General features: G+C 26.9%; 5 protein-coding genes across 6 annotated transcripts; 2 read left to right on the top strand and 3 right to left on the bottom strand.

Moving 5' to 3' along the window:
• Positions 1-63: 63 nt before the first annotated feature.
• LOC127282966 (U6 snRNA phosphodiesterase 1) lies at positions 64-1275 on the top strand. Its single transcript, XM_051307572.1, has 4 exons — positions 64-276; positions 369-511; positions 606-928; positions 1018-1275. Exons 1-4 carry the CDS (start codon positions 194-196, stop codon positions 1210-1212), a joined length of 744 nt encoding a protein of 247 aa, XP_051163529.1. The 5' UTR covers positions 64-193; the 3' UTR covers positions 1213-1275.
• LOC127282961 (tonsoku-like protein) lies at positions 1171-5788 on the bottom strand. Its single transcript, XM_051307565.1, has 6 exons — positions 5616-5788; positions 5256-5510; positions 4992-5160; positions 4476-4888; positions 2298-4394; positions 1171-2216 (listed from the first exon to the last, which is right to left on the bottom strand). The coding sequence occupies exons 1-6, from the start codon at positions 5626-5628 to the stop codon at positions 1273-1275; spliced, it is 3891 nt and encodes a 1296-aa protein (XP_051163522.1). The 5' UTR covers positions 5629-5788; the 3' UTR covers positions 1171-1272.
• A 1275-nt stretch (positions 5789-7063) lies between these two features.
• LOC127283000 (PP2C-like domain-containing protein CG9801) lies at positions 7064-12315 on the bottom strand. Of its 2 annotated transcripts, XM_051307628.1 has the most exons (8): positions 11790-12315; positions 11370-11660; positions 10831-11057; positions 9848-10444; positions 8998-9195; positions 8611-8914; positions 8021-8501; positions 7064-7941 (listed from the first exon to the last, which is right to left on the bottom strand). In XM_051307628.1, exons 2-8 carry the CDS (start codon positions 11537-11539, stop codon positions 7735-7737), a joined length of 2184 nt encoding a protein of 727 aa, XP_051163585.1. In that variant the 5' UTR covers positions 11540-11660; positions 11790-12315; the 3' UTR covers positions 7064-7734. The 2 variants fall into 2 exon arrangements, with proteins under 2 accessions (XP_051163585.1, XP_051163586.1); XM_051307629.1 differs by lacking the exon at positions 9848-10444 and having other exon boundaries at positions 11790-12308.
• Positions 12316-12597: 282 nt separating this feature from the next.
• LOC127283001 (2-(3-amino-3-carboxypropyl)histidine synthase subunit 2) lies at positions 12598-23742 on the top strand. Its single transcript, XM_051307630.1, has 5 exons — positions 12598-13078; positions 13374-13707; positions 13779-14260; positions 14344-14792; positions 22377-23742. The coding sequence occupies exons 1-5, from the start codon at positions 12923-12925 to the stop codon at positions 22381-22383; spliced, it is 1428 nt and encodes a 475-aa protein (XP_051163587.1). The 5' UTR covers positions 12598-12922; the 3' UTR covers positions 22384-23742.
• LOC127283002 (uncharacterized) lies at positions 15338-23003 on the bottom strand. The gene is made up of 7 exons (XM_051307632.1): positions 22853-23003; positions 21392-21430; positions 16940-17189; positions 16723-16818; positions 16542-16634; positions 16203-16428; positions 15338-15894 (listed from the first exon to the last, which is right to left on the bottom strand). Exons 1-7 carry the CDS (start codon positions 22898-22900, stop codon positions 15651-15653), a joined length of 996 nt encoding a protein of 331 aa, XP_051163589.1. The 5' UTR covers positions 22901-23003; the 3' UTR covers positions 15338-15650.
• Positions 23743-25490: the final 1748 nt, after the last annotated feature.

A 25490-nucleotide genomic window follows, 5' to 3' on the forward strand; every position in this document is an offset into this window, starting at 1 on the left:
AGAGAAATTTAAAATTTTCCCGGTTTCCAATTCTATACGCTTGCGCAAATTTTGACAGATGAAAATTAAGGTTATGTTTTTGTAAACATTGTAGAGAAAACGTAAATATTTGATTTCTTCCCTTTAATTATGTAAATAGTGAATATTTTTCTACTCAAAGTAATGTACAGAATTAATTGGTATAAGATTTATCATGTCTGCTTTGAGTTTAATTGGAGAATATTCTTCTGACACGGAAGATGAGAAATTTAGTCCGCAAAAAGTGAACTCTAATAGGTTAGTAATTTTCAAATAATTTAAAAAAACCTCTTCGAAACTAATTTTTGGATTAAAAAAATAAAGAAAATATATTTACTTACAATGTGAAGGTTACCAGTACCTCAAAGTATATTATCATGGAAGGGAGTTAAACATCACGAGGAAATTGAAGATGATCCTTCTTTACATGAGGGTAGAATAAGATCTTTCAAACACGAGCGTGGAAATTGGGCAACTCTTGTTTATATTTTATGTAATTATATTTTTTTTTTTAAACTTTAATCAACTTCTTCAATAATTTTATAAATTTCTCTTTCCAAATTAAGATAAATTTTGACAATCTTTAGGTAAGCCAAGTAAGGCTCTTTATTCCTGGATGGAAAATGTTGTTATCGAAGACGGAAAACTATTTGAAGAATTTCATATAAGTTTAACACGTACCGTTGCACTGAAATTTCACTGGATTGATTCTTTTGTCGAAGGACTCAAGGATGTGTGCAAGAATTTAAATAATTTTCCAGTTGAATTAAAAGATATTAAAGTTTATTGCAATGACGATAGAACTCGAACTTTTCTTGGAATTACTTGCGAAAACAATGAGGCCTTAAATAATGTAACAGAAACTTTAAATAAATTATTAAACGAGTATCAATTACCCTGTTTTTATGAGGTAAAATTAATTTAAATTTTCAATTAATTTAAAAGTCTACAAATCCAGTTAATTAGTTAAAAAATTAAAAAACTATTTTATTTTTAAAGGAAGCATCGTATCACATCAGTTTTTTGTGGAGTCTCGGTGATCAAGAAGAGCGATTAAAAAAACTTCTTCCCTCTTTGTCGGTATTATTAAAAACATTTTTCTTTGATAATATTGAGGATAGTTTCATAGAGGTCAATGAGTTACACTGTAAAATTGGAAATAAATTATATACATTTAAACTTAGATCGAAATAATCAAGTGTGTGATATAAATTAATATCTGTACAGAAACTAATTAATAAAAAAATATATAAATTACACAGGCTTAAATATAACAATGTTGTGAGGTAATTTACTAGAAAAACCTCTACCCCTCCATAAAGTTTCCCACGCATCTATCACATTTTCAGTCATACTGATTATTAACGTGCAAACTTCTGGAGTCATTATTGTCACGTCAATTGATGGTACATCAACAATTTTTGTACAACCCCCAACGTCAATATAAAATAAACTCGGTTGTCGTTTTAAGAGAGCATTCACTGACATTTTTGTAATATCCTTATTGCCACTTAAGACAAATTTCGAAAGATTTGGCGTTTCATTTAAAATTCTTCTTACGTCGGCATCATTTATTTTACAAGAAGATAATTCTAAATTCTCTAATGCAAAAAGAGAATATTTTGGATTATTTATAATTTTGCTGACAAAATTACCACTACATGGACTTTGAGTATTGGAAAGTGTTAAACCAAGCATTTGACGTTGTAAAAGATGACTTATACCATCACCACCAAGTGCATTCCATGATACATCCAGTGTTTCGAGTGCATCTATCGTGAGAGTAAATTGAATATCTTGTAATTTACAAAAGCGTAAATTGAGATTTTGAAGATTTCTCAAAGGTTCAAGTAATTTAAATAATTTTTCTTGACTCTTAAAACCCAGTGGATTATAGCTGAGATTCAATATTCTCAATTGTTGTGGAAATTGATCAATTTGCGATAAAATTTCATTATCAAAATCACAATTTTGTAAATGTAATTCATACAAAGATGACATTCTTTTAAATGATAAATTTAATAATTTTCCTTGATTAAATAATGATCCACCTGTTAATTGTAAAGTTTGGAGATTTTTTTCATACTGTAAACTTTTTATTAACGGTGGAATTTCTTCATCTAAAGTATCTTTATTTAATCGAAATGTCGAGGAATTTGAACATACTTTAAGTGATTTAATTGTCATCTCTTGAACATCTAAAATATGAAAAAATAAATTATTAAACATCCTAAAACCAATAAAAGAATTACTAATTTAAATAATTAAAAATTACTTACTTATTTTATTATTTTCACAAATACTTTTGTATCTTTCTACTATTCCTGGTGTGTATAAATCAATTATATCTCCTTTTAATTTAACTGGATCGCCAGATCGTAGTAAAAAATTTGGCGTCACTTCGGATGAGAGTTCAACTCCCTCCCAAGTGGAAATTCTCAATTTTGCCTTACATCCTGTCTCTTTTTCAAATTTATTTTTCACTTCCTCCATTAAATTCTCCAGAACACTTTGTCGATCGCTAAGAAATGTTATTGTCGCATTATAAATATCATAATCAATTAAAACGGAAAAATTCATTGTTATACAAGCGGGCAATTGTTTTATCAAATAATTCGAGGAATCTAAAAAAATTGGCGATGGTGTACGAGAATTTGTATCTTTAGTGAATCCATTTTTCAACAGTGACGATTGTCTGGCTTTCTTTTTTCTCTTTGGAAATTCTGAAACCAAAGAATCATTACTTTCCAAACTATCGCGACTATTTGTATCCATATCCACATCGGAATCAACAGAAAGTTTTCTTTTAATTTTATTTGTTGAATCATTTTGTTTTAAATTTGAAGAATCAAAAGAATTTCTTTTAATGTTTGCCGAGTCAGAGGAATGTCGTTTAACATTTAAAGAATCTGTGGAATTTCTTTTAATACTTGAATTTGATTCAACGGAATTTCTTTTTGAAAATGATGTTGATTCTATTGATTTTTTAGCTGTTGTAGTCGCTGGAAGGATATCGTTCTCGAGCCAATCGTCAACAAGAATTTCTTCCGAATCCAAAAGTGGTGCTGTGACTTTTTGTTGTTTCGCTAAATTTTTCGATGTACTCAATCCACCTCTATGCTTTAAACTTGCTATTGTTCTTTTATAATCCTCTCCGGCGGAAATTTTTTCAATTGGTGATTTTTTTTCATTCGTGATTTTTTCTGGTTCATCGTCGTCAACCCACATTTTATTTCTTTGTGGTGTAGATTTTTTACGATTTTTCGAAGTAACTGTCACTAGAGAAAGTAATTTTGCAAATGCATGATCATATTCCATTTGAACTTCACTTGATAATTTGCCAACGCGATTTTTCCAATTTTCTAATAAATCAAGTATAGTCTCATCATCTGTAGTTTTTGCGTTAATATTAGCACCGTTCTCAAGTAGAAAATACATAACAGAAAAATTTCCATTAAAAGCGGCGTCTAAAAGTGGAGTTAAACCATTGCATTGTGGTCCACCAGTATCGTCAATTTTTGCGCCATTTTTTATTAAAATTTTTGCAATTTCAACAAAATCATGATTCGCTGCCTCATGAAGTGGTGTCCATCCAAAAGAATCCCGCACATGAATTGGATGTCCTTTTGATAATAATTTCTCCACTGTTTCAATGTCATTTTTAATGCAAGCAATTTGCAATGGTGTTTCACCTTTTTCATTTCTTTTCACAACAAAACCTCGATTAAATGTTCTTCTTGGCTTTTGAATATCGTCAATTTTATGTAATGCTTCCTCAACATCGGACAATTCATCTAGACAAATATCATCACCGATACATTGACTTTTTAATTCTTCATCTTCCTCATCTGTTTCTATTTCGTTAATTTCAGTTAATTTTTTTAATCTCAATTGTATATTTTCGGTTTCTAAAGATTTTTCATTAATATTCTCCAAATAATTGGAAAATTCTGTCAATACCGATATTTCTAGTTTTATGTCATTTATTTCTTTAGCCACTGACAATGCCTGATTAAATTGCTCTCGTATTTCAATATCGGAAGATTTTGCCGTTACCATAAGTGCAGCAAGCTCTAATGTTGATCGACAAATATTTTTTTGATCTTTATGTAGAAGAAGTTCACGTCTTGCGTATGTTAGTGCTTCTACACTACGTCCCACATCTTTTAATGTTTGGGCTAAACTAACTAGAGCTGCTCCAATTTTTTCACTACGACATTCTTCCGCATACATAAGCATTTTACCATAATAATTTATTGCTTTTTCATAGGCTTTCACCTCAACTGCAGCATCTCCCAAATTTTCGTAGATATTTTGTTTTTTCTCTATATCCATCTCAACAAGTAAATTGTCCTCTGCATTACAAATCGTTACAACTGGAAACAAAATTATATTCCAAATATTAACTTTTCATGTAATAATGTAAAAATTTAATGTTCATTATAAAATTAACTTACCTATTCGAAATAGTTTGTTAGAATATTCTCGGATTTCAGTAGGTAAATTTTTCATTACATAAAGATTCACTAAAGGTTTTCGAGCTTCCATCCATTCTCCTAATTTCAAAAGTAATTCGGCTTTTGCTAAATAAGCATCGGCTTTCATTGAATTATTATTCACATTCGTTGATTTTTCATAGAATTCCAAGGCTAATTCATAATTTGCCTGCCTTTCATGAAAAGAACCTAATGCAATGTGTGTTCGATGTAAATCTTCCGTTAAATTATGTTCTCTGCATAAAGAAGCTGCTGATTCTAATTGTTTTAAGCCTTCACGTGGTTCATTTTGAGCTTCTCGAACAAGACCAAGATTCAATAATAATCTAGCTCGCATCGTACATATTTCTTCTTCTTTTACACTCCCTTCTAACCTGTAACGTAAATTTTTTTTATTATAAAAATTATAATATTTTTTTTACAAGATATAAGAGAAAATTAATTATTAATTTGACATTAATAAAAAAGATGATTTACTTTGTACAAACGCGAATACTTTTTCTGTACGCCTTCTCGGCATTTTTAAGCGCTTCTTCTTTCTCATCTAATTTGTCTGTTAAACTTTCAGCTAAACAAAAAAATGTTCTTCCTAAAGTAGCAAAAGCTCTTTGCTCTTCAACAAGATTTTTAAGCTCTCTTGCTCCATCTATTAAGAAAAAAAATTTATTTTAATATATAAAGGTTCTAATATTAATTTCAGAAAATATCAAATGATTAAGAAAGTGATATAGTATTAATTACCTAGATGTAAATTTTGATGATACAGAGCCTCTTGATAGTTTCCTAAGTTAGCATATATTTCCCCTATCATACGATGTGCAATAGCCCAATCTAATTTATTATTATCTTCACAAATTTCAACTTGTTCTCGATATTGTTCCAAGGCATTATTATACTCTCCTTGTTCAAAATACAAGTCACCAAGATTTTTTAAAATTTCCTTCAATTGACTAGAATTATTTTCTCGCAAAGCGCGTTGCTTTCTCTTCAAAAGTCCTGCAATACAATTAATTTATACACATTATTAATGAAAATATTATTTATTACTTTAAAAAAAATAACAATAAAAACAATTGAATCAAATTGAAAAAAAATATTTACTTTCTTCATTCATTTCTCCAAAAAATTTTAATTTTCCCTCATCAGGAATCAAAAATGTTAAAAAATAGCTGAATTAGCAAAAAAAAGTTAAACACATAAAATAATAAAATTATAAATCAGAAAATAAGAGATTGTTTTCAGTAAAACTACATTGTCAACTAAACTGAACTGCACTGTCAACATTATTTTAAACAATGCTGCCAACTGTATGATTTTTGTTCTCAATTACTTATAGAATTTCATTGGCTGGATTGATTTGATAAAACCAATGGAAAATAAGAGAAAAGTTTTTAATGTTGCCCACCCTGATGTGCAACTGGTGCCATCTGAAGAAAATTTAAAGTTTTTTAAATGTCAACAGTGTCAACAATTATAAATCCGAATGTTTAATTAAGATATTTCAAGTTGTAATTAATTTTAGTATAGTGAGCAATTTTTAAAGAAAAACTTTGTTAGTTATTGTGTTGATATTTATTTAGATTTCTTGTTTATAAAGACTAATAAACTTTAATGAAAAGTTTATTTGAGGTTATGTTTGGATCATGGTTTCCAGGTAATTATAATTTTTCATAAATTAACCCGCCAAAAATTATATATTTTTAAAATAATTTTTTTTATAAAATCTATTTTATTTAAAAAAATTTTAATTCCGCTTCTAACTTTTATATTTTAAAAAATGGATTACTTTAATAAAATTAAGCACAATTTTAAGTGGATTAAAATTTATTTATCAAATATTATATTTTTTTTATTGTATTACATAAATTTTTATACTAATACATTTTATATGCATAAAAAATATAGAATACTAGCGACAACAAAATACTACAAAACCACAAGATTATAGCACGTGAACAATTTTTCCTGACGAAAAATTAACATTGTTATTTATAATATATTCATAAATAATTTGTCGAAAAAATAGTAATTTTTAAAAATTCTTTACTTCTCATGAATTCAAATTTAAATTTCTCTTTTCTTTTTTATATATTTTGTTTTTGAATTTTTCACCAGGCAAAATTCAATTAGAATTTCTTTATTATATACAAATTAAAATAAGTTTATCTCATTATATTTAAAACTATATTGTTAACATTTATAAAAACAAAAAAGGAACTTTATATATTAATACTACATATTGGACCGAAAGATTTACCACTTGTAAAATACTTTATTTATTAATTTTTTTTGTGAAATCTCTCTGAATATTTTTACTACAATCTCATCTAAAAGTGGAAATCTTCATATATTGAATTGTGTTGAGCACTATGGCAGTATTAATGAATTTGTTTTGTTTGAAATTGAAGTCTTTATCACTTTTTTTAAATCTAGATTTTAATCAAATCCACCGAGTAATTGTCTTTGAATATTTTAATTTTGTTCATTGCTATTGTTGAATTTACCAGTATTATTCTTGTTTTTTCTACAATATATTTTTCCTTTTATAATTTTCTTTTTTTGGCTGTTCTCTTATTGGTTTTCTATTCCTGAGAAAAGCGACGAATTTCTACTCTTGTTAAAATATTATCGAATAACCTTTGATTTCTGAAATTGGATTATTATCTTTTTAAATTTAATCGCAAATTAGGCCAGTAATATTTTTGATAGATTTTTCAGAATTCAAAGGTTCTACAATTTTCATTTTAATTCTGCAAGTAGAATTTATTTTAAAATACACTTAGTCACTAGCGACTTTTTTGTCTTTTCTTTCCATTTAACATTGGAAATATAGATTATTTAAATCTTCAAAAGCCTGCTTTGATTACTTATCAATCACAAATTTAATGCTGACAATGTATTTATGAAAATACATTTATTTAGTGGGACGTCAACTATAGTTATTTCAACTATTTGAGAATAAAAAGTCCTCAACTAAGAGGAAACAAATCACGTTGTTAATACAAAAAAAAAGTAACAACTAAAATACAAAACTTAACAAATAGAAAAAATTGTTATTTTTCCCGTTTCCATCTAGTATAAAAAAACAAGTTTTTATAAAAAACTTACAAAAATCGTAAAGATATATAATAATAATTTCTTTCTGGCTTTTCCTAAACGTTGAGGAAAATAAAACATTTGGGTGAAAAAAAAAAAAACATTTGGCGTACGTAACTAATGATTAGTCAAATTTGTAGGATCCAACCATGTATGCAACTACAGTCGCATGATCCAACTTTCCTGGCACCATTGAAATCTTATCTATTGTTTTGCGACGACGAATTTTCTGCTCTGTTTTTGTGAGTGGTACCAATTCACCGCTCTTTTGTTGTGCGTAGTACAAATCAATGTCCTCCAAAATTCGTCGTTTAGCAGCAGTTATGCGAACCTTGAAAAAAAATTAATTCTTTATTCTTTGTTTCTTCTTTTAAATTAATATTAAATTAACAAAAAAAATTCCAAATTACCGAGAAATCTAAAACAAGTTCACACAATCGTTTAGCGCTATTACAAGGTGGCCCTTCACCGGAAACTCCTCTTTTCAAAAGATCCTCCATTCTCAATAATGTTAATTCATGCCTCTGATATGCTTCGACGACTGGTAAATCGCTATTAATTTCACTTTCAGCTCTTTGCGAATGATCCACCGATTTACGTCGCGCTTTCTGTCGACCATCGGCTTTTGCCGATCGATCGGCATTAAAACTGACACCATTATTGCTTGGCAAAACGGCAAATTTACCCACCACTGGATCAAAATTATCCGATATTCCATCACTCGTTAGAAAAACGATATCACCTTGTTCCACCTCGGTCATTGACAATGTTAAATTCTTCAATTCAGGATTACAACCAGCAACCGGACCCAGTGCTCCGAGAGCGTCACGCATGTCCCGCATGCAATGAATATCTCGGCAACCGCGCGTTATTTCTCTCACTCCGGTTTTCCTATTTGAAAAATGTTATTTATTAGTTCTCATAAATTAATTTACATAATTAAAATAATAAATATTTTGATAACAATTCTTTTTTTCAAATTAAATCCAGTTTTTTTTACCTCGAGTAAACATAAGCAAGACTATCCCCAACATTGCAAGTACAGGCAACGTATTTTTTAACTGAAGAATTAGAGCCGGAAGCAGTTCTTGGTAGTGGCAAAACAACACAAACAGTGAGAGTTGTCAGCATGCCTTGCTCCTCGAGAATCAGCGAATGCGCTGCATGGAATGATTGAAGTAAAGCGATAAACACATCTCTAGTCGTTGTCACACCACTATTTATCGCCGATGAGAAAAGTGCTTTATTCAAGTACTCAATACTCCCGTGAACAGCTGATCGTGCCGCAATACTAGCTTTTGGTCCTTAAAAAAAAATAATGTGACTTGTAAATAAAATTAAAATTAATATTTAAAAAAAATATTCTACCAAAAAAGAAAATATTTACCCCAATTGACTCCATCGGCTAATGCAAGAATAGCAGCGTTAGGTCGAGCAATCATACCAAAACAATCAGCTATTGGTTCTCCATTATTACAATCATTAGTCGGATTTTTTTCATAAAGAGTAGTCGCTATTCCATAAGCCATATCGTGTGAATTAAACCAATCAGACACACCAGCAATTTCTCCATCAGAAGCCATACCTTAAAAAAATCCATTAATTATTAAAAAATAAATTCTTGTCGTTAGCAAACAAAATCAAATCGTTTACATGCAATATAAAATCAAACCAAAAATACATTATTTTATCCAGTAAGCTGAAAACAAATAAACTATTTTTACTGATTATAACTATACACTGTTCGATAGATCAAAAACAAATTTGATAGATTATAGATAATAGTATTTAATAGATAGAATAGATTCTACAAAAAGAAAAAGTGCAAATTCTCCGAGTTTTGAAAAATTAAGATCCATTTAGAACTTTTGTAGATTTAGTCCGAATATTCACGAACTCATGCACGTGCTTTTAAAAAAAAATAATATTAAAAGCTATCTACACAATAGCCGATATCAAGTTCAATAAAGTCTATAACTCAAGCTAAATAATAGCTGTAATATAATGCAAAACCTTCTACTGTAAAATCACAGATTGATAGTATTACCACAAGAATATTTTTCAACTGAGAATCAAATAATAAATATTTAAAAAAAAAAATGTTAAATTTTTAAAAAGCAAAGAAAATACAATAACAGTGCTGCCCATTTTTTTTTTTTTGCGAAAAAATATAGCAATCAGAAACAACAGATCTTGAGGCAAAAAACGATGAGATCGTAACAGAAATGCAAGAGAACCTTTATTAAATTTCTTAAATGGAGCCGGTGCACTTTTTGATTTTCTGAGAGGATTCATTTCAGTGGCAAATTCTGAAGGCGGTGGTATTATATTACATCCCAAATCTCCTTCACTTGAACTATTAAGTGTATCATTTGACATATTCTGCAATGTAAAATGTACTTCTCGTCCACTTAAATTACAATTTAATCCATCCTTATAAGAATCCTCAACTTTTTGTTCAATTTTAGTTTCGAAATTTTCCCCCGATTGACCTTGTATTTCATCATCACATTGAAATTGCACATTGTTTCTTAGTGGAAAATTGATATTATCTTTTAAAGTTTCATCTAATAAATTAGATGTCTTTTGATTGTCCACTTGTTCATAATTATTACTTAATGAATTATTATGTCTTTCATCTGAATCACTATCGAGATCAAGTGAATTTGGTTTGTACTCTTTAAAATAAATTTTATTTTTTATGAGATTTGTCTGTTGTAAATGCTTTGGTGCAGGCTCATAAAGTTTACCGGCTGCTCTTATCTTCACACGACTGTTGTCAATCGGATAAATTGAAGAGTCCGTAGAACGTAAGGTTCGCCATCGATCGTGGCCTATGAAAAATATTTGATCCCGTGTGTGTGTGTTGTCATTTATGTTTAATGTATTTTATGGAACTTGATATTTGAAATTTTTCAAATATATTTATTAAAATTATGTAATATATTATATTTCATTGTAATATAATATTGATAATGGAATAAAACACTTCTTTATAGAAATAACATAAAAATATTCTTTTGAAATAAATTCAAGGAGAATATTCTATTATTTTCTATCAGAATTATTTTTTATTGTTAAAAATAATTTCAAGTTTTAAATAAAATTAAATCATTTTTAAATATCGAAACTTTAAGAAAAATGAACGAAGAAAAAAATTTAATTTCACGTCATTTAACGAAATAATTATTAAAAAAATAACTAATTTTATAAAATTTACCGGATCCATTTTGGTCAGGTTGATCCAAGATGTCAATATAATCCACATCCGGATCACTGATGCTTAAATGTTTTTGTTTTAAATTGACTGTTGTAAGTCCCCGATCAGGACCTGTTATGGCAGCGAATTCCTTTTCGTTTTTATCATAATCTCCTAGGGGTTTCGTAGGAAGTTCTTCGGGACTTCGACCATGTATGATTGGTGGTCCCTCTTGTTTCTTTTCCAATCTAAACATTTATTGTTTTAAAAATTTGATAATTAATAAAAAAGTAATAAATATCTAAAATATCTTTATAAATATTGAAAACAATTTTTAATTTTGTTTTACAAGCTCACATTATTGTATGTTTAAAATTGAAAAAAAAAGTAATAAGAAAATAAATTCTATTTGTCATATGAAGCAATTGTCAATTTATGTATCAGATTGTCCTAATAAAAAAATATGAGCACATCGTACGTGACGAGCTAAATCAAAATAACAGAATAAAGAGCAATCAATCAAAGCATTCTGCTGATTGCTAAATAATATGGTAACTCACCCGTTTAAGTAACGTGAAATAAAGCAACCTCCCACGAGTTCTTGTTGTGTTGTTTTTGGATATTGTAAATTTTGATGGTCCCCTTGGCCGATACTTTCAACGGCAGCTGTCAAATTGCTTATCGATAATTGACGCATAAATCCCACAACTTTTTTCCTTAAACTCGGCATTTTGTTGGAAAAAATTTTATCCCTCAATTTTCTTAATAGAATGACACAAACTGTCTACCCACGTCGTAATGAGTAAAACCAATAAATGACATTTTTTTTAAAAAACGATTTTCAACGTTATCTTAACATGAAACAGAAACAAAGAACATTTTTATTAACCAATACAAGAGAAATTTTCTTTTATCAGTCAGTAAATGTTAGAATTTATACTTTTGTTTATTTAATAGTTAATGTAAGTTAAAATACTTACTACGTTCAAATCGAAGATACAAAATTATTGTTTCTTTTGAAGATAAACACGGTTAAATAAAAAAAAAAAATGTATTTTACTTTTTGGGGACAAGGCACACGCCCGCGACCAGTGAATGCTTAAAAATTTTGAATTAATTATACTCCCATGTTTCGAAAGTAATACAATGTTGTGATTTTATGCAGGGACATATTTTTCACCTTTCCTCCACTTCCCATGATTATATGCATATACTGTACTCATTTATTACGTATTTGTTAAGTTACATTCTTTATAAACACTGACATTGTTATGTGTGTATAGGTCAATTGTGAACGTGAGGTTATGTATACTTAAAATGTGTGTCACTAATATATATATACTGCTATATATATAAAGATTGAAGATTAAAATATATCAATATATACACATTTTTATATAATTATGTAGTCTTTTAATTCTTTTCAGATAATAATTAACTCAAGATAATATTGTTTACATCCTTTATGTTTTTTAAATTCTACAACAAAGGAATCAACCAGAAATTCTGTTTTTTAAACCAGGATCGTAACAACTTTCTTTGACACGTGGTTTTAATGTTGCAGATAAATTACTATCTGCAATTTATTTATTTTCATTTAAATTTATTTCACTAAAAATAACTATAGTAAACAAATGATGTATAAATAATATGTTTTGCATTACTTGATATTATTTTATTTTCATGATTTTTATTTTGTAAAAGTAAATTTATTTTTAACCCACCACAATTACGATCCTGGTCAAGTTCGAGAGTCAGGCATTTTGTTTTTCAGTCTAATTTAATATCCAACGAATCCAACGGTGAAAATGTTAAATAATTGTTTAAAACATTAATTATTAAGTATAAACAATATTTGAAAAGTGATATTTGTTAAAAATATTGTTTAAATAATTTCTATTTGTGTATAGATATTTAAAATTTTGAAATTTGTGGGTTTTACAACCCCTTGAACAGTTACAAGATTAATCACTAACTGTATAACCTCAAAAATCCTCTTGGTCAATGTGTAAGTCTATGAAAAAGCGTCATAATTTGCACATGTGCACAGTAGTCACATGGTTTTGAAAAAATTCGAAAGACAAATTTTCAAAAATTGTGAGAAAAATTAAAAATGACAGCTTTAGCTTTTAGTAGCAATGAATCCGCTACATTGGAAAGAACTGTTGAAGTTGAGGGAAATATTGAATTTACACCAAATGAGCTAGTGCCCGAGAAATATGATTTACAGAAGTGTATTACCTGGATTCAAAATGAAAAACTTGAAAGGGTATGTTTATTGTTTTCGAGAAGCCCTAAATCGTTAATTTTTATCTATTTTTAAATATTTTTATTTATGTAATTTTGTTGAAAATTTAATACACTTTTCTGTCGATTGTTCAGAAATAAAATAACCATAAAAAAAACGTGACATATTAAACTATCCGCCATTCAAGCTAGGCGGTTTTGCACGTACAGCTGTCTACAGGGTAGTAGAAAATACTAGAATTCGAATCGCGGGATAATATAAAGGGTGTGTTAAAAAAAAACAGATTACAAAGGTATTTATTTATCTTTATTTTCAGGTGTGTTTACAGTTACCAGACTGTCTTTTACCAGATTCGTTTCCTATTGCAATATATTTAGAAGAAGGTTTAGGACAAAAGGTCTACGTTTTAGGAGACACATCCTATGGAAGTTGTTGCATAGACGAAGTGACTGCTCAACATGTTGGTGCTGATGGAATAATACATTTTGGACATGCTTGTTTGAGTCCCACAACACGTTTACCGATTTATCATGTTTTGCCAAAACAAGAAATCAATGTAACAGAATTCTGCAAGGAATTCGATCGATTCTTCGAGGATCGTACCAAAGATTTATTATTTTTCTACGACATTTCTTACGCTCATGCTATTGGTAATTTTTGAGTAAAAATAATTAAAATTTACAATATTGTTAGGATAAAACGTGTTTTCTTTTTTTTTCAGAAAAAATTTACGAATCTCTCAAGGACAAATTTAAAAATTTACTTTTAACGAAATTGAATTGCAAGTCAAATGTTAATTACACTGAACGAACAGATGATGAAAGTAATATAATATTAGGTAGAAGTTATACTCTTGAAAATGATTGTAAAAATGAGGATTATGAGATGTTTTTCTTGGGACCAGGTGGAAAGACACTTGCAAATTTAGCAATGACCATTCCAGCGAAGAATTGGTATTATTCAGAAGGGGGTGGAATTAAAAAATTTGAGGCTTTAAACACTCCTTGGTTAAAGAGACGAAGATTTCTCGTAGAGAAACTTAAAGATGCGAAAGTTGTTGGGATTGTTGTTGCCACTTTAGGAATTAAAAACTACTTAAATATAATAAGTTCCCTCAAAAGTACACTGAGAAAAGTTAACAAGAAAACTTATACATTATGCGTTGGGAAGATAAATCCGGCAAAACTTGCAAATTTTCCAGAGGTGTTGTATATATATTTTTTTCTTAAATATAAATTACAATTACAATTTTTGTTTTCATATATTGTTTAAATTAAATATTTCAGATGGATGCATTTGTGGTAATTGCTTGTCCAGAAAGTGAAATATTCGAGTCGAGAGACTTTTTGAAGCCAATGTTATTACCATACGAAGTTGATTTAGCTTTTAATAGTTCGCGAGAATTTTCACAAAACTATTGCATGGACTTCAATCAAATATTGCCCGGTGGCATAAATTATGTAAATTTTCAAGCATCAACTGAACCGGATATTTCATTGATATCGGGAGGTGTTCGTGGTTCTAAGGAAGATGAGCCTTCTTCATCAGAAATGAATGCAATAGCATGTAAATCTGATGGGACTGTGGCAATTGGAAAAGCTGGTGCCAATTTTCTTCAAGCAAGAAGTTGGAAGGGTCTTGAACAACGATTAGGTCAGGACGAGGTAAAATCATCAGTTCAAGGACGAAGTGGAATTCCCGTGAGCTACGAAAATGAGCCCATCAATAAAGAAACGTAAGTTTAATTTCTCTTTTTTTTTATTCATAAACCATACACGTCTGTGTATGTAAAACATTCATTAAAAAAAAATAATAATCAACAAGAAACTTTTCATCCTGACTGCGTAATAAACATTCACTTATAAAGTACTTAAACCAATATTTATAAAGAACTTAACACTACTTACAATAAATCATTTCCTACAATATTATGTCTTTAAAAAAAAAAAGAAATATTGAGATTTCCTGTCAGAGAGAGAATCATTTTCTAAAATCAAAAAAAAAAATGTCATCAAAAATATTGTTGTCCATTGAAAGTTTTAATGTTTCACAAAAAAAACTTCAATATTAAATAATTTCATCTTAAGTATAATGCCAGAGTATTATTCAATATTTATCTAGGCTTTTAAACTGAATTCTATAAAATCTATTGTGACTTTCAAACGTTCCTCACGTTCGTTATGGCTTAAGTTCTATATTTTATAAATATTAATTAAAAGTAAAATCAGAATCGAAAAATGTGTGAATAATGATACAAAATGCAAATAAATAAAAAAAATATAGTGTTAAACAATGAAAAATGATATTTATCACGTTGTACAAAAATTTTTAGAAAAAAATTTTGATAAATGTAAACCTTTCCAATATGGAAATTATACATTATTTATAAATGCATCTAATTGAAATGTGTCAAACATTTGATGCAGTGTATTTAATTTTGATGCATTATAACTTTTAATTTTATATGCATTATAAATTTGATGCATATCGATTAATATATAATGATAATAACAATAATAATAATAATAATAATACGTCCGATTATGATTTTCACTAGGTAGGCATGCATGATATGTAATGTAATAAATGGTTATCAATAATCTCCATTGACAACATTAACATTCATCGTGATTTTTTGACTTATCAAAATATTTGGTCCTCTAATATGATCGGAATTACTTTGGGAATCAGTATTTTCAGAAGTGGAATCATTATTTTCTGAGATCGTAGACACTGCTGGGCAATTTCGTTGAACTAAAACTGCATTCATTGCGTTGTCTCGGGTTTCTGCATTAAATTGTGCGAATGGTCGTGTAGGTACAAGTTCGGATGTTTGTCTAAACAGAAAAATAATTATAAATTTCAATTTCTCTTTAAAAATAAAATAAGAATTTCCATTATTGTCGTTTTTAAATGAAAGTATTTAGAATTCTTTTTTTCTTCCTGACAAAAATTGTAGAGATTTTAAAGAATACAATTTTAATGTTTTTTTATATTTTTTAAATAAAATTATCAATTTTAAACAATGATAATTTCAATTAAATTTGTGTTCTTTAAAATATTCCCAATTTCAAACAGGTATACTTTTGAATGTAAACTTTAAAGATAGCCGCAAGTTATTTACCTGAAAGTTATCTATACTTACTCAGGAGTCCAGGAACTTGGATTAGTGTCCTCCTCTGGCGGTATTGGTTCTGGTGTTAAAACTTGTTCTGGAATTTCCTGAGGTTCATTATAATTAGGATTTGGCTTAATCCAATCTGGATTATGAAAAGGCGTAGCAGCTACTAATTTATTTTTGTCCATATATTTGTCATTATTATTCATTATCGCAGTGTAGTGTGGTGATCCTCCAACTTCAATATAAGACCCTGGGAAGTAAAATAGAATAGTTAATTATTAGATTTCGATAAATATCTACAGTAATTAAAATTAATATTTTTAAATAAAATATTAGAATTTACATTTATGAAATTGTCATTACCTGTTCCAAGTGGAGGAGCACTTGGTCCAAAATTGCACATGTTTGTCCAACTACTATTTTTCCTCATATGAATATCTAATAATTTTTTACAAGCTAAAAACAAATTTATGAGAATAATTTAATGAATGTAATTTTATTTCAAATTTGTTTTTAGAAATTAATTGATTTCCATATTACTTACGTTTTCTCATAAAAGTACATAACAAAATTGCTCCTATTACAATAATTATCATCGATGAATATAACCAGGTGTAAATTGTTTTATTGGTGTCAGATTCTAAACAGAAAAAAGTGATTTAGTTTTAAATTAATTAGTATTTCTTAAAGAAATTTTCCAATTTCGAATAGATAATTGTAATATTTAATTTCTATTTAGTTAGGAAATTTTTTTTTCATACCATCCTCCTTTTGAGCAATAACAGTTTTTTTGCAAATATCATTTGGTTCCCCAATTGTCGATATTTCCGCCTCATATCCTGAAATGCAGGGCCCGCAATTTGAAGGGTGTCGAGCGCTTTCTTTACCTTCCAATCGATTATATCTACTGCATATTGTATAATTTGAGCAACGATGTGATACATCATAACAATATTCTTTTTCCGGACAATCTCTGTCATCATTGCACCTTGATATTGCATTGGCTGAGGCCTAAAAATCGTAAATTTTCAAATTAGCAAGTAAAGATCAAATATCCATACATTTTTATGTAATCACAATCAATTTTAACATATATCACACGTTCTAGCAATTTTTTTTTTTTTAGACAACACGATAAAAACAATTAAATTTCTAGATTTATGAATTTTTCGTAACAAATTGAAAAAGAAAAAATTATAAAAATAAATTTCATTTTTTTAATTAAATGAATTAAATAAAGTAAATAAATTACAATTAATAGAATAGAATATTTTTTTAATTATCTCAAAATTCAATTCATAAATCCGATTAGCTAAATGAAGTTAAAAGCACAGTCGAAAATGAAAATCGCTCATTGCATAACTTTGTAGAAGCAAATCGAGGAAACACTATAAAATAATTTATCGGAATTAATAAATTATCAGATAAATATTTTGCAGACGTGTATATTGTTTGTTTTCAGAGATTTATGAAAATGAATCTATGTTCGTATTCCAAAATTACAATTTCCGAGAGCTGCACACTTTAGAAAAGCAATGATAAATTAATTAAATTTAGCGACAAAATATGACACTGCTGACTTTATAAATCTAAAACGATCAATGGACTAGAATAAACTTTTTCAATATCACTAAATAATTAAAGAAAAAAATAGAAAGTTTTCTATACCTACGCGTCTAAACTACCTTTTTCATGGATACATTATTAAATTGGCAAATTAATTTCTGATAACAGAATTTTTAAATTAAAATTACTTGCAGAGATGAACTTAGTCAATATTTTGTTAATTTAGTTTAATTTGTAATGTAGTGGTATGAAATGAATTATAGAAAAAAATTGTCTTTACTTTTTTTATAACTTAAATTTGCTAAAGAAAAGAATTGATTTCTTTCAAACAAATTTTATTAACTAATGTAGAATCGTGAATTTCATAAAGGATTCATTTCTTAGATTTTAAAAATAAGTCATTTACGAAATTTACAAGTCAATAAAATAAAATTATATTTATAGAGATTAATAATTAAATTAACTTAAGTATCTAATTTAATTACTATAAATTAACGGATATATTCTTAAAATTAAAAATTACTTATAAGTAGTAACTAAGTAATTGATTTTTGTCTGTTTGCAACATGATAAATTAAAAAAAATAATAATATAAAGAAATTAAGTGCAATAATTAAACATGCTCATCTCTGACAGTGAATATGCATTTGATATAAAACAAACTAAGAAAAATGAGTTAGTTTGTAATTTGCCATTTTAGAAGTGTTCCTTACCCTTCTTTTTTCTCGCCAAATCTTCCAAATTGATGATTTAATGACAAACACGAGGAAAAATCAATCGTCTTAGAATAAGCACCTTCAGTGCTCCTTTGCTTAACTATAAACATCATATTGTCTACAAACATTATAATTGTCAAGTTTCGACTGTATCGATTTAATTTTTTATAATATAATCCATCAAGGCCGATAAAACACGAGATCTGAAGATGAACAAAAGAAATTTTATCCTGATTTCGTTCATATATAATTAAAATTTCACCCGATCGAAATTGCGAATTTTCATTTGTATTTACATTTTTTTTTATTATCAGCACGCATGTTATAATGGTTCCACAATGTTATGAAATGCCATGAATTCGAGTTTCGAAACTTCACATTTATTTCATTCATAATTCATAGATGCAGAAAAAAATCTCTCTAAAAAATTTGTTTAATAAGTAAATTTTGTTGATCAGTTATTATTATCATACATTAAATTACATTATTTGTACATTAATTAAGTACGAATATTATTCGGATAAAATTATCAAAATTAATTGTGATAATTATTACAATAATAATTATAAATTATATTAATTTAAATACTATTTAGTTAAAGTTATTAAGTATTTTTGTATTAATATTTTTACATCTCATCATAGTTCTGGTAATTTACACTTTTGTAAATTTTCATAAATAGTGAATTAACAAATATTTTTGGAGAATTTTTTTCTTGCAAATTCTGTAAATTTGCCAGTAAACGGTTTATTTACAGATATTCTAGCATAAATTAAATCTCACTTTTTAAATCTAATTTACTTTTTACATGAAACGTGTGCATTGCAAATAGGCTTTAATTTCACATGTTATTAAAAAATTTTTTTTACAAAAATAAAATTAAATGTATTTTACAAAAAATTTTTGATTTCGCCTAATTTGCGATTAAATCGTTTCATATACAAGTGAAAACTTAAAATATATATGTATATTTACATAAATGCACTCACTCTGTTAATGGGTTTTAATTTTCTTTTTATGTTTTTAATTCAAATCAAAAGAAATACATTAACAAAATTAATAAATTAATTTTATTAATGAAAATCATGTTATTTAAATTGTAATTTATTTTTTAAATATTTTATATTTTAATTTTTATTAATTAATTTTTTATCACAAGAAGGAATTTTTTTAATTATCAAATTATTTAAAATAAACCATTACTATGTTTAAATTTTATGAATTAATTATTTTTATTTTCACGAACATTTAATTGGTTTGATTAAAAATTTATTAATTAAAATTAAAAATTTTTTTAACAGTGTAGTGCACAATAAATAGAACCAACATTAATAAAATGTCAGTTTAAAATCTAATTTTTCTACTACAGAAAAAGAAGTAAAGAACACATTATGATAAATGTTAATTTGAAAAAAATTAAATTAATTATTTCAAATTATTTTTAGATGTCAATTTATTTTAATTAAATTATTATTAAAAGCATAATGTGCCCATCACTAAAGTCGTTAATCATGCAATCACGGAGAAAAATTTTAAACAAATATTACATTCGTAAATACATTCGCGAAACAATTTATGTGATGATCATTTTACGAGATAAGAGCAAATGTTCATTTTAAATAAATACAACAATAAAAAAGATAAATTTGATATGAATAAGAAAAAAAGTAGTTTTAGAATTTTCTCTCCGTGTATTATATTATATATATGCAAAGATCAAAAGTCGACGCATACGACAAAAGAATTTTTAAATTAAATTTCTTATTAATAATATGTTTTTGTTCTGCAGTGACTGAATTTTTTAAAAACTCTTCGCGAGTGTCGTATTTCAATCTTCACTTGTGCAATGCTTATCATTTATTGAAATATGAATCGCAAAAAAATATTTCAACTTTCGGTTAAATAGAATACCACCCAATATGTTTGTGATGAATAATCCATATTAATTAGTTTTTTATTTTCCTTTAAAGAAATTTAACGTTACATTTGAACAAAGTCGAAAAAAATTTGTAAAACAAAGAAGTATTCTAAAGAGGAACATTTTTTAACAAATTTTTTGATTAGATTTTCTCATTAGTGATAAACTAATTGAAATATGGTTTATCCATCACTATTTTAAATTTAAATTTTTAATTTAAAAAGCGATGAAAATATTTATGTGCATATTTCAAGTGAATTTTTTCACTTTTTTCTTCCAAACACATAAATATTTTTGTTTAATTCGCTTTTAATTATTTTCTACTTTAAAGAAAGCACGCTTAAGAGTAAAATTTCAGGAAAACATACAGAATTTTTTTAGTTTAAATAAAATATCAAAGATAGAAAAAAATATTTAAAATACTCACATAACATATTTTTTATATGGGAAATATTCGGTAAAATTGGGATAATAATATAAATGTTGACGCATCACTTTTTGATGGGACCTTCAAATCAATTCTTGATAAAATGCAAAAACATGTTTCGTAGAGGTGGCTTTCATTTTCATTTTAATAATAAAATAACTTAAGTAGACTTTCTATTTAACAAAGGGAATTAAATATCTTTTTTATATATACTAAGAAATATTTTATTAAGTAAAATGCAAATTTAAATTAGGTATTAAATCGTTACAAAAATAATATTGTATAAGAGAATTTAAAAAAATTTTAAGTTTTATCAAATAAAATACTTTACTTTCAATAAAAATCTTATTTTATTCTATTTTGTATTATTATCAAGAAATGGTTTAGACATCAAAAAATGGTTTTCGTTGAAAAAAATATTTTTAAATTGAAATTATTTTTAAATTGAAAAAATTATATTTTTTTTGTTTTATTTAAAATAATTATCCACCTCTAGCTGTAATGCAAAATTATCAAATATGTGTATTTTAAAATCACAATCATATATAATTAAAAATTATAAATAACAAAATAAAATCTAACTTACCAATAAGCATAAAATGAGACTAATATATCCAAAATGTGCCTGAAATAAAAAGAAACATTTTTTGTTAAAAAAATTGTCGATAAATTAATGATAATTAAAATAAATGTACTCATGAAATTTGAACAGAAAACAATTACGCTTCAAATAATTGAATGTCAAATAATATGACGTAGAGGAATAATCATAACAAACAAAAAAAAAAAAAAGAAAAAAAAAGCGATTTCTATCATCATTGAGATATATATTAATCATCAAATAATTCAATAGGTGTTCGAAACTTTCTATTTCACATTCTGTACTTGACCTTGATGATATGGAAGACCCATACACTTGGTAACAAACAAGAAATTTGAAAACACATCTATGAATATTGTATTTTATGACTCAAAATTTGATTTTAAGGTAAAAATAATTCATAATAGTTGAAAAAAAAATTAACATTTAATAACAAAGAGAACAAAGAAGATCATGTCGAACAAAAGAAGGGATTCAGAAAATCATGGGAAATTTTCAATAATTACTGATCAAACGATACAATTTTCTATTATAGTTTCTTAATTATTTGAAAATGTTAATTAAACAAAATTTTTTTTTATTAACAATAATCATTTTTACGCGATTTTTATTTGATACGCACATTTGGTCTTATATTGCATCATCAACGTCAAGTTTGCAGATGTCTATCTTGCACAAAAGATTCTCACTGTGATTGAAGGAAAAAGACCTTATAAATAACTTTTCACTTGATATCTACCTTTTTCATTATGATTCATATATACTACTGTCCGTGTATGATAAATTAACAATGACCTTAGTAACCTGAGATTTAAAAAAAAAATTTTTTTTTTGTCTACAAAAATAATTTCAATTTTTATTTTCAGAAATTCATTTTAAATATTAATAATTTATTATATTAATTATTATTTTCTCAATTTATGATTCATGTGTTAAGAGATAAACATTTTTTTTTTTTTTGAATTTTCAGTAATTGAAATCTTCAGGATTGACATAAATGCAGAGCAAGGGTGCCAAATGAAGAAGAAACATAAGCGCGAAACACAAAAGTTTTGTGCAAGTCTCTGCAAGTTGGTGCACGCAAAAACCTTCCTCTAATTACTCCGAAGAATCCAAGTTTAATGGGAAAAAGAAATCTTTACTTAATTTTAAAAAGGTAAATAGCAAATAAATAACACCGTGCCTGAATATTGTAAATGTTTATACGGTTTTGATAATGTTAGTGAATTCTGGAGAATTGAAATCACACATATATATATATACATATACAAAAGTGGATGACTAAGCGCGAGAGAGCGATGCTCTCGAGAGCAATGGTACCATGATTTCGATTCATATTGAAATATTCAATTTCACAAAAGTTCGATATAATTTTGTGCAAGATTATTGAACAAAATGTAATTGTTTAATTGTTGAACAAAAAGGCAAATGAAAATTTGGACTTACCATTTTTTCAGTCGTAGTAAAAAAGGCACTGGAGATCACACTTAACATAATAGATAATTTAGAGGCACACAAGGAGGAATTCTATGGACACCAAAGGGAAAAAACTATAACTTTTCTGCGAAACTTAGACATTCGCGAAGGCAAATTATTTTGGCAAAGAGGATTTCTCTCTTGTTTTATCCTCAAAGTTCACCTGCAGACTATTGTAAATCGTGGTGACTAATCTCGAGAACCAGCGTGCACTAAACGTGTTCAAACCTGCACAGCGAGAGCAAGTAAAAGTGGGGGATCAAAGGAGTCGGGATTCTGTACGCACAGGTTCACGAAGAATGTAGTGGGCGAGATGTTTTCTTCAGTGTTAGTGAAACGAATTACAGGCGCGTAAGAGGAATCATAAATATAGGGAGTTTTTAAACCCCAAAAACCACAACAAAAGATAAAGGAAATTAATTTCATCTTCGAGATTTTGAATTTTTTATTTTCATAATTTTTTCTTTCATTGAATTCAATATAGCAACTATTTTGCTTTCGTACAATATTTTTTGAAATCTTCATTCTTTGTCTTCTTTGTTTGTTTTGTATTTAAAATTAAAAGATTTTCTTTTTTTTTATTTATTTTCTTTGGTTTGAAAAAGAATTTCCTGAATCGATACTGAAAAGGGCCTAATTACTTTTTGATTTTATATTATCAGAATATTGAAATTAAATTAACAAGTCTTCCTCAAATATTTAAATCGAAAAATTGTTTACAGTATGGCAATTTTAACTTATTTATATAATAATTTCTCTCTGCTTATGCCGGAGATATTTATATTCATCGATTTTGTAAATATGTAATGAAACTGGGTAAAACAAAATGAAGTAATAAATTTTTTATAGGGTTTACAGAATTTTTAGGTTTATTAATTATCATTGTAGTGGAAAATCCTTTTTTTTTTGTTTATTAACTTTGTAGAAAAATAATTGTAAATAATCGTACGCTACTGATCACACGTGCGAACGATTGGTGGGATGTTGTATATAGTTCTTCCTTCGAGAATATTTCTACACCAATACACTCTTAAACTACAGACATCCAGGAGGTGAATGTCACATTCACGTCAAATTTAATATTTCCCGCCACTGCGCTTTATTATCTTAATATCATAATAAACATATCGTCATTTATATGTAAACTTGTATAATATCGATAAAAATTTAATCAATATTTGCAATATCCGACATTTACAATCATTTATTACCATCATTGTTACTATTATTATTGTTTTCAATTTTTTATGCAATACAAATTAAAAAATGTATTTTATTTATAAAAGTGGAAAAGTAATATAAAATATATACTTTTGAAGAAAAATTTATGAAAATTACAAGATTTTACAATTACAACAATAATTTATTATAACAATAGTAATATGAATGATGATAATAATTATAATAATGATGGTAATGATATATTAATTGTAGTAATTTTTATTTCATTCAATTTTTCTCTCTACATACAACAATAATTTAGCTCTTTCATTGAAACTTATTTTTTTCAAGTTTATCGAGAATGGATATATTCTCACGATAAAAAATTGGAACTACAATTCTTTTTAAGCATTATATGCCAATAATTAAATCTCTAAAAGGGAATAACATCTCTTCCTTGTAACCCTGAAAAGGATGAAATCATCACTTGCAAGTGAATATGATTCGGAATTCGGTCAGGGACAAACTGGTTCTATCAACTTTAGGTGTACAAACATAGATACGATTTCGTAACAACAAAGTTTGAAATACATTAAAGTTTCGTTAATGCAATATGTGTCTCTCACATTGAAACTGCAATTTCAGCAAAGTTTTGTCTTTTGAAATTGAGAAATTCGTTACTTATATTCTAAAAATTACTCATCATGATATGTATATATAAAAGATAATTTTTTTATTAAAATTTATTTTGAGTATAGAATTTATTTGAATAAAATTTTATAATTTTATTATAATTATAAAAAATAGAAAGATAAATTTTTTATATTTTTAAATTAAATATGTCATATATTTTTTTTAAAAAAATCAAATTTCTTCAATATCCCTTGAGACTCATTTTGCTTGACGTTGTTTCAATATTTCAGTCTCATCATTAGGCAGATTTTCTTAGAATTGTTCACGCTAAAAATCCGGAATTCATATATTATATTGTGTATATGTATTTCAGTTGCCATGCGAGAAAGTAACCAATCTTCTTTCTGTACTTTATTTTTTATTTTATTTTAAACTTCCAATCTATTATATATTCTAGATCTTCATCTGATTTTATCGAGCGAAGATATTGAGGATCTACGGCTACTTATGTAATTGATGAATCATCAGTCATCGTCCTTTCAGTGAGTCGAATATTTTTTTTGAGAATTGTAAAAACATATTTACGCAACTTGACGCAAATCTTCAAACATCAGTGACTGATAATTTACAGAGAAAAATTAATGGGTAGACATACAAAGAATCTTTGAGAACAAGGTAAAATTTTATTTTTATTTTATTTTTCATTTTATAAATTAAATATAGTATAGAATTAATATTAAGATATTTTTTGAAATATTGAAAAATACTGAAATTTAAATTTTATTATTTTTTTAATCAAATCTTTATTATTAAT

The sequence above is a fragment of the Leptopilina boulardi genome, unplaced genomic scaffold (assembly GCF_019393585.1).
Source record: "Leptopilina boulardi isolate dan_hultmark-lab unplaced genomic scaffold, ZJU_Lbou_2.1 LbouV2_303, whole genome shotgun sequence".
Classification (NCBI taxonomy): domain Eukaryota; kingdom Metazoa; phylum Arthropoda; class Insecta; order Hymenoptera; family Figitidae; genus Leptopilina; species Leptopilina boulardi.